Source organism: Polypterus senegalus, chromosome 6, assembly GCF_016835505.1.
Source record: "Polypterus senegalus isolate Bchr_013 chromosome 6, ASM1683550v1, whole genome shotgun sequence".
Taxonomy (NCBI): domain Eukaryota; kingdom Metazoa; phylum Chordata; class Cladistia; order Polypteriformes; family Polypteridae; genus Polypterus; species Polypterus senegalus.
In genome coordinates, this window is record NC_053159.1 from 26,747,710 (window position 1) to 26,758,025 (window position 10,316).

General features: G+C 43.3%; 1 protein-coding gene across 6 annotated transcripts in view; it reads left to right on the forward strand.

Moving 5' to 3' along the window:
- Positions 1 to 8,079, forward strand: part of LOC120530889 (kazrin-like) — a 690,431-nt gene extending 682,352 nt beyond the window's left edge. For all 6 annotated transcript variants that reach the window (XM_039755646.1, XM_039755649.1, XM_039755647.1 and 3 more), the window contains one exon: positions 7,441 to 8,079. In XM_039755646.1, coding sequence (XP_039611580.1) covers positions 7,441 to 7,599 — 159 coding nt within the window. In that variant the 3' untranslated portion in view covers positions 7,600 to 8,079. The remainder of the gene's footprint in view (positions 1 to 7,440) is intronic.
- The last annotated feature ends 2,237 nt before the right edge of the window (positions 8,080 to 10,316 follow it).

Genomic DNA, 10,316 nt, shown 5'->3' on the forward strand with positions numbered 1-10,316 from the left:
CGATACGCACTACGCCACATGATGTTAAAAAGTGATAAAAGGCTTTTGTGTGCAGATGCACAGCACTTTGCAGACTAATTTGGTGTGTGGGCGAGTGTGAAAAGCAGAACACGCTACAGGACTGGGGTGGGGGGGGGTCCCTGCCAGGATTTGGTGAATGTACACTGCATGTTTAATTAGATTCCGTATTTGGAAACACATGCCAGTTGCATATTAAAATGCTGGCAGAGTGAAGGCCTGGGTCCTCCTGCACCCTCACCCCTAAAGACTCTCATTCTGATCCAACAGAAACCGCACACTTGTTAAGATTCGTTTCAAAGCTGTGAAGAGAAGACGGAGTTGGAGGTTTGCTGCACTGCAGGCTACTTGAGCCTCCTGCTGAATCCACTCCACTCGCTGCTTTAACTCCTCGCCTCAGAGATAGAGATCTGGCGGTCCTGCAAAGACGGCCTTTTTGGGTTAGTGTTGAATTCTCTTTTGCTCTCTTCCGGCAATTACATTTTGGAGCTCTTCCTCCCTGGCGCTGGAGTAATTCAGCAATCAAAACCAGAGCAGCTCTGCCGTCTTTGTGCATCAATCACATGACATCCACGGCGGTTTCCATCAAGATGATTTACTGGCATGAAGATGTGGATTGTGCCACTGGCAAACAGAATCGCTTAGGCTGCTGCTGGAATTGCATTAATTGACTTTCATTTAAGTTTATACCACATCAATCACAGCTGGTTTACCTTTGATGCAGAGATTTTTAAAAAGGCCATCATGCATTGTGATGCAGTGATGATCCACTGCTGTGTGATCATGGGAGCCTTCAGAGGTTCAGTGCTTTGATCGGGCCCTCCATTCGCAGGACTGCCTTACAACATAAGAGAGAATGAAGATGAAGATGGCTAGGTAGCTCAAGTCACTCCCTTTTTACAGCTAAGCAGCCAGTGAGATGCAGCTTTATGTGTGTCACTAACATGGCGGGACACCCGAATGGTAGGGAGCTCCCAAGTGATTTTTAAAGAGGGGACTCACTTCTGAAGCTTGCTAATGGGGGGCTGCTGAGGGAACACTGAAAGTCCCAGAAATGAAATGAACACTTAATGTCTTGAAGGGAAGGAGTAGCGTGATGGCACAGCTATTGGCACTGTCATGTGCACTGCCTTGTCATAAACATTGGGGTTGAGAAAAATGATTGTAAATAATCACAACAGTAATAATAATCATCCTTAAACGAGCGCAGGATAGGAGACATAAACCCAGCCAAACAAAATGAACTTATCAACCCAGCAACAGGACTGCAACTGTAGCCTTTGACGACATTGCTGAAAACTGATTTTACTAAAGCATAAGCATCTCTCAGATGAGCTGGCATTGAAAATTGCACTAAAACTCCATAAATAAAGGTTTTCGCGGTTATCACGCCCTATGATTCGATTGATTCTGCTCTTTGCATTTGCTCCTGGCATGCTAAAAAAGTTCTCCATAGTCATTCTCTTGTGGGAAAAACTTTGATGTTGTGCATTGATTGGATGATAATGCTGCCTTTTTTGCATATGTATAGGATACAAAGAGCAGGAATTATGGGTAAATGTTTAAAATAACCACTATACTCTAATTTCATTGCATTTCTTGACTATATGAGGCTAGTCCTTTTATTTTAGGGATCTTAATTTAATTTAAATGCTTATGAAGCTATATGGTAATGTTATAATTATATTGTCACCATTACTGTAATCTTCCTGTTAGGTTGATGAATTAAATAAAAAGCTACCCTACCCATTACTTTTTTAGACTGCTGTTAAACAGTCATTTGTTTTTGACTCATGTTACAAAGATTCAATCTTTCTAGAGAAAAGGTGAAATGTAAAAGTGAAAGAAAGTCTGCCAGTTCAGCCCAACTGCTTTGGGTTTTCTGAAATGGGCTTATTTTTCCGAGCCAGTCTTGCTGAGTGGCTCCTCTCTTGTATCCGCAGGATTCACTATTCAGATCCGGCAGTGCTAATTCCACTCAAAGCATCTTTGAGCACTTGTCATTATTAGCCGATAAATTTCAAGATGTCTGCATGTACCTGATATTCATGGTTGTCTATTAAGAAGCATCTGTCTGATAAATTAATTTTGCCAATTCAGGATGGATATCAGTACACAGATATATTACATTGGAATCACCTGCGAAATTAATTTGAACTGTCAAACAAACTCCAAAATTTGGACTTGACTCCCTTTTGCCTGCAGTCTGAATGTAGTTTTAGTAGCTCAGAGCAACATGAAACACTGCTGATAAGGACTTTTCAACTCATTTTTACCATTGCTGGTTTTCTCTAGCATTGGGGAAGGTGAAGCTTTTAAGCTGCCCCTCTGCCCACCAGACTCTGCTGCTTCATGGCTTTGAATCCCAGCGAACTGCTTGTTGTCCATGTGTCTGTAGTTGTAGTATTGTATTGTATTGTAGTAGGTAGTAACCGAAAGAAAGAGATTGCGAATACAAGCGGCTGAAATGAGTTTCCTCCGCAGGGTGTCTGGGCTTTCCCTTAAAGATAGGGTGAGGAGCTCAGAGTAGAGCCGCTGCTCCTCCGCATCGAGAGGAGTCAGATGAGGTGGCTCGGGCATCTGATCAGGATGCCTCCTGGACGCGTCGCTGGTGAGGTGTTCTGGGCACGTCCAACCGGGAGGAGGCCACGCTGGAGGGACTATGTCTCCCAGCTGGCCTGGGAACGCCTTGGGATTCTCCTGGAAGAGCTGGAAGAAGTAGCCGGGGAGAGGGAAGTCTGGGCCTCTCTGCTTAAGCTGCTGCCCCCATGACCCGACCTCGGATAAGCGGAAGAGGATGGATGGATGGATGGATGGATGTATTGTATTGTATTGTATTCCTCCCACATTTCAAAGATGTACATGTTGCATCAATTATTAACTAAATTGCCCCTGTGTGAGTGTACTGGCATACCTACGCCACTGTTTCCTACCTCGTGTCCAATACAACTGAGATAGGCTCCAGTCCCCATTACTATATACAGGGTTGATTTATTTTTATGGAGTGGTTGGCACTGTATTTGTTCCAATCTTTTCCCAATTTGGGTAGAACAGTGACACTCTGCATTCTGGGTCTGCACTAGCAGGTGACATTAGAAGGCAGTTTAATGAGGTGCATAGTCATTGACACATGAAGCAGGTCTCCTGGAAGGTGCTACGAAGCACTCAATCTTTATTTTATACCATGCCTTCTAGAATAAGCCCCACTGCTAAGTGCTTTATAGAGTAACCCAAAATCCAATATAAAGAGTGAGCTCATGGAGCTGAGGCAGCAGCTTGGAATGAAAGCCATTCTAAGGAGGTTCAGAGTGGAGGTGATAAGGGTCAGTCCTACATAGTCAGGCCAGTGCAGTGTTACTCCTTTATTTAACTTGTGTTCTTCTCCTTGTATGATTAATGAGTTTGTGGTTTCCTTATTTTAAGTTCTTATATCATTCTATTTGAAATCAGGGAAGAACACAGAGAGGTGCACTTTAAAACCTGTAGTGCAGAGTTAAAAAGCACCGGCATCACTGAGCTGGAGGTTTAAAGGCAACTGCTGACATTCTAGAGAGGGGATAGATAAACAGATAGATAGATAGATAGATGTGAAAGGCACTATATGATAGATAGATGATAGATAGATATGAGAGGCACTATATAATAGATAGATAGATATGAAAGGCACTATATTATAGATAGATGTGAAAGGCACTATATGATAGATATGAGAGGCACTATATAATAGATAGATAGATAGATAGATGTGAAAGGCACTATATTATAGATAGATGTGAAAGGCACTATATTATAGATATGATAGATATGAGAGGCACTATATAATAGATAGATTGATATTAACAACAACAGCCTGAAAGAGCACAAAGAAAATGGCAGATGGTCTTTGTTTAGATGTAAGCAGTCGAACTTTTAATTATTTTCTGCCTTTAGTTTTTAATGCAATGCTGCTTATCTTTGTATACTGCTCTTCAATAAGTGCAGGCACACAGTACTTTGATAAGTTCACAGTTAGATATAATTACAAATATTAGAAATGACTAGTTACATAATTAGTACACATAAATAATAATAATATAAATGTAATTTATAATGTACTTTTCTTAACCCAAAGCTCTACAAGGCATAACAAAATAGTACAATAAAAAGTATAAGCTAAGCTGTAAATAACGAAATGAAAATATGTAACAAACAGTAAAATGTATGAACAAAACAGAATAATAAAACGGAATAAAACATACAAGACAATGCAAATAAAATCCATCCATCCACTATCCAACCCACTATATCCTAAATACAGAGTCACGGGGGTCTGCTGTAGCAAGGCAGCAAGGGCGCAAGGCAGGAAACAAACCCCGGGCAGGGTGCCAGCCCACCGCAGGGCGCACACAAGCACACACTAAGGGACAATTTAGAACCACCAATGCACTTGACCTGCATGTCTTTGGACTGTGGGAGGAAACCCACGCAGACACGGGGAGAACATGCAAACTCCACACACGGAGGACCCGGGAAGCAAACCCAGGCTTACTAACTGCGAGGCAGCAGCGCTACCACTGTGACACCGTGCCACCCCCAAATAAAATCCAAGTAAAATAAAAACCAATCGTAAAATTTTTTAAAAGTGTCTTTGGTCATTTCTTAAATCCGTCAAGCAGCTGGGCATTTCTGATAACTACTGGCAGGGCAGTCCATGGGCACAACAAGAAAAAGCTCTCTCCTAACAGATCGAAAGTTGATGCATGGCAGCTGCAGGGTGAAAGAGGCAGCAGAACGAAGAGCGCACTGGGGAGCATAGGGACCAGTGCTTCAAGTAGACTGCTGCCCACCTCTTCCAGTTTCTACGTGGAGTACTGGCACCTTTGCTTGGCATATCAGTGATTACCAGCACCCATTAGTGAGTCTTGACGGGGACCCCTCACCACAGTGTTGATGTATCCCAGTGCTTGAAGCTTCACAGGGACACCAAGCTCTTACTGTAGATCTGTTATCAATGTACAGGGACAATCAAAGTTTCACCATACTGGCACCTTTTTGTGAATTTTCAGGGCGCATCCTGAATTTGAAACATCATGAGGGACTTCACCCCCACCCCACGATCTTTAATCGAGTGTTACTGTGTCACACTAAAATAATTCCACCAGTAATTCAGTTCCATTTGTGTTCATTTATTTGGCTGACCCCTTTATCCAAAGCGACTTCCAACATCTGAGATACAATTGGTTACATTTCTTTTCTTTTTCCAATTGGAGCACAGGCGGGTGAAGTGACTTGCTCAGGGTCACACGGTGTCAGTGGTGGAATCTGAACCCTCATCCTCAGGGTTTGAGGTCCAAAGCTTTAACCACTGCACCACACACAGGGACTGGCATGGTCGCAGATTAAATGAGGGGTTATGCCAGGGACTGCTTTGAGTTTAAATATAATGCGTTTGTGAACAGGACGTCATTGTAAATGTGAGAGTACAGGGATGATGTGATGGTTCATTGATGTACAAGGACGACTCTAAGCAGGTCAGTTTTGCACATACATTAGCAGTTTTTTTTTTGCGAATTTGCTGGTAGAGTGAAGAGAAGCACATTTGAATAATCTAAACGAGAGGTGATAAAGGCATAAATAAGCCTTTCAGTGGCAGTTTGTGAAATTGTGACAGACGTGGTCGGAGTCTTGCAGTATTACAAAGATGAAAGAAGGACATTCTGGAAATGTTTTTAATGTGTGCCTCAAATGTGAGCTGACTGTTAAAAGAACTCCAAAGTTATAGGCATTAGTGGTAGGTAATACCTGAATACTGTCAACAGATAAATTACGATTATTCATTTTTTGTATTGGCAAAGGAGTACCAATTAAAATAACATCAAGTGTTTGCAAAACTTAGTTGAAGGAAATTATGCTGCAGCCATTATTTGTTGGAGACAGCTGCTGAGGTGAGCAGAGGTGGAAATACATACATGTGGGTTTTACAACAATACACATCTGAATGTCATCTGCATAACAATGACAACCCAAACCGAGTTCCTTATGATTTTCCCTAAGGGTGACATAAAGATGCTGAACAGAACAGGCTCCAAAAATGAACCCTGGGGGACACCATGGCATTCTGGGACAGAGGGAGATTTATTGTGTGAGATATGGCTGGCCATTCATCCTGGTCAATACCCCCAGGCCACCAGATGGAGCCCTCCTTGCAGCTTAGAGGTGCCTCGAATGCCAGCAGGGAATCATGGACCGTGGAATTATAATGTACAGCCCTGCTGGATACCAAGGGGGCCGCCAGGAGTCGCTGCAGGGAGGCCCAGGGATTTATATTTCCCATATAGCCCGGAAGTATTTCCAAGTCATGGGAACGGAAGAAATGATATACTTCCGGGCTGAAGAAAGAGAAGTTTTTACCTGACCTGGAGGTGCTGGATAACCACATGGACTGAGGGCTCAGAAGCGCTTCCGGGTCGAGGACTATAAAGGACTGTGGGAGATCCCAGACAATTGAGCTGAGTTGGGAGGCAGGGTGGCTAAGCGTCTAGGAGTGGAGGATTGGATTATCGTATTGTTTATTGAGTATTTGGGAGTGGAGGGTGCTTTGTGCACTTTATTATTATAATAAATAATTATTGGACTTTTTATCTGATGTCTGACGTGGTATCTGAGGGTTCAAGGGAGCGAGAGAGCCCTTAATCTATCACAATTGTTACCCATAAAAACATATAGTAACAGAGTAGTTTGAAAGTGATTAACAGTAAATGGAGCCCAGCAATATCTCTGCAATAATGAATTGTTGAACTATGGCAGGCTGACAAATTCTACTCGGATTGTCTTTATACGACTGAGTGTGCCCTGTGATGAACTAACGCTCTGCCCAAAGCTGCCAGTATAGCCGTGGTTACAAAATGGATGCATGAACTCTCACGTTCAACCTCAAGATTGTCCTTCAGGGTGTGGAAGACATCTTCTAAGCCTTTTATCGCTTTTCTGATTGTTTCAGTGCACTCACGTTTTTCGCTCCTTAGATTGATTGTTTAATGCTGGAGAAAAATGGAGGGATTGGTTTAAAGGTATTAGAAATGAAAAATGCATAACTTGATGTCTTACTGCTCTTTTAAAGTGAGGTGTTCACCCAGAAGGAGCTGTGGCTGTGAGACGGACTGTTCTTTATTGTTCTGTTATTGGTGTTTTATTCCATACTGATGGGCCAATTGTATGTTGATACTGGATGTGACCCTCATGTTCTGCAGGTTTGTATTAAATTTACACTTCTACCCTCAGCAAAAAGAAATATGATAATGGTTACAAGATGACATCGCTAAGACTGAGCTGTTCTCCGTGATTTCTTTAAAGGTTGCAATGCTGACTTAGCGTTGGGGCGGCTGAGCATGGGGGTGCAGCTCTGTAATGCTAAACTGTTTTTTTTCTGTCCTCTTTTTTTAGCCACCTGTAGAACGTTCATCCAGAGTGTTCACAGACAAAGACCTCGAGTTTCATGGGAATCGCAGCTCGCTGCCGCATGACAGCAATAATGGCAAGACGGGCAGACCACATGGGAGCACCGTGGATAGCCTTGCCAGTTCACGGGTTACTAATGTTTGATGTGTCACTTCAGACATCTCTGCAATTCACACTGGGATATGGAGGAGCAGACAGTTAACAGGCCACAGGTTTGTTCCTAACTGCTGCTGCTGCTCCCAGGAGAGTGCGGGACATCCAAGTGAGCTCCTGTCAGCCAGCACAGTGCAGTGCACACATGTGTGAAGAGTAACGGCTCTGTAGGGCTGAACAGGGGGCTCGACTGGCGCTGCCCACCGCAGAAAGAGAAGTCCTGCTCCTGCAACAGAGTTCACTTCATATAAAAGAGACCCCAGCCCACCAACACATCCATCCTACTGTAAAGCAACAAATGAGCATCTAATGGCTTCTTTTGGATAGAATGTGGAACTTAACATTAATTTAATTTCAAGAACTGTTTTTTCAATCATTGCATGAAGGGTGCTATATATAAGAAAGAGTATTCTGTTCACTGATGTTAGACATTCCATAGGAACGAGCTAATAAAAACGCTTAGTCTTCAAAAGCACAGTAGGGGAAGTTATTTTGGGTTTTATTTTCAACTAAAAGCTTGAGGTTTTGAATTTTTTAACAGTTGCATTTTGGCTGTCTGTTGTGGTGCTTGGGATAGCTGCCTCACCTTAGACCCAAGCCTGATTTCTGGCATGGAGATTTCATCCCAAAACATGGTTGTGTGATTGTGACCTTGATGAATGTGTCGGTATTTTATTTTGACACAGAGACTTATGGTAATAAAGCGACACAGACATCGTAAAGATTTGGGGCAGCCACCCGTATATTGTTTTCCCAGCTGCAAAAGTTGAATTTTAGAAGCACGATGTGCATAGAACAGAGTCCGAAACTGAACTGATCATTACAGACAAAGATGGAGGCTTTAAAGGTCCATAAAGGAAGTGACATCATCAAAAGGGTCGATGTGATGTCAGCAAAGGGGTCAGCACCGGAAGTGATGTCTACTGGACCAGATGTGATGTCAGCAAAGGGGTCAGCACCGGAAGTGATGTCTTCTGGTCCGGAAGTGACGTCCGCAAAGGGGTCGACACCAGGGGTGATGTCTACTGGACCGGATGTGACGTCAGCAAAGGGGTCGGCACTTGAAGTGATGCCTTCTGGTCCGGAAGTGATGTCCACAAAGGGGTCGGCACCGAAAGTGATGTCTTCTGGACCAGATGTGATGTCAGCAAAGGGGTCGGCACCGAAAGTGATGTCTTCTGAGGTGCCGGAACCTTGGAGGATTTCCTGGGAAAAGTCTTTAGGGAACTGAGAAAGACAGTCAGCACACTCCACTGCCCCCTGGTTGGATGTTTTATTACAATTACTTTAGCTGCCCTTTAGCTGCCTCCTACTCACACATGTGTGACAGACTATAAGACGTGTTCTCCCTCTTGGAAGTTTTTACATTTTATACACAGTGGATTTCATTTGTTTTTTTTGACACTAATCTACGGAAAAGACTCTTTAATGTCAAGCTAAGAACAGATCTTTGCCAAGTGGTCTAAATTGATGAGAATATAAAATAAAACATATCTGATCACGTAACTATTCACTCCTCTAATATAACACCCTTAAACGACTCAGCCAATTTGTTTTAGAAGTCACTGAATTAGTTTGATGGAGGTCACCTGTCTGGGGTCTTAATTGACCATCATATAAATGCACCAAATCTGGAAGGGCCAACTTGTGGTGTGTCAGTAATGGTGGCCTGACGTACGCAACGAAGATCAAAGAATACACAAAGCAACTTTGTGAAAAGGGGATTGAAAAGCAAAAGTCAGGAGATTGAGACAAGAAAATATCCAAGTCACTGGATATCTCTTGGAGCCCAGTTAAGTCAGTCATTAAGAAACGAAACGAGTACTGCAGAGCTGTAAATCTGCCGGGAGCAGGCCATCCAAAATAAACTGAGTAACTATGCCAAAGGAAGAACAAGTGAGGGAGGCCACCAAGAGACCTATGAGAACTCTGAAGGAGTTCCAAGCATCAGTGGGTGAGACTGAAGAGAGCGTGCAGGCCACTGCTGTGTCGGTGCTTCATCAGTCATACTGTAGCCTTATGGGAGAGTGGCACAGAGAAAAGCCACTATAAAAAAAAAAAAAACGCACATAATGTCGTGACTAAACTTTGCCAGAAGGCACAAGGGAGGCATCTGGAAGAAGGTTCTATGGTCTGATGAGACCAAAATGGAGCTTTTTCACTCTCAGACTAAATCTGATATTTGCACTCTCAAAGACACACCATCTCCACTGTGACGCATATATTATGTAGTCAGGATGCTTCTCTGCAGAAGGCCCTGGAAGGCTTGTGAGAGTAAAATGAATGCAGAAAAACTCAGGGGAATCCTGGAGGACAACCTGACACAGTCTGCAAGAAACCTAAGCCTTGGGAGAAGACTGTTTTCCATCAAGACAACCACCCTCAAGCATAAAACCAAAGCTGCACTGGAATGGTGCAGAAACAACAACGTGGATGACCTGGAGTGGCCGAGTCAGAATCTAGATCTCTCAATCTAACTGAGAAGGTGAGGCTTGACTTAAAGTCTGCTCATTTGTGATCAAGACACAGCCTGACAGATCTTGAGCGACTTTGAAAAAGAAGAAGAATGGAGGAAAATGGCAATGTCTGGTTGGGCAAGGCTGATGGACAGAGACCTGTGCACACAAGCTGTCATGGCAGCTGTCATGGCTGCCAATGGTGCATCTACTAATACTGACATGAAGAGCATGAATACTTAGGTGATCAAT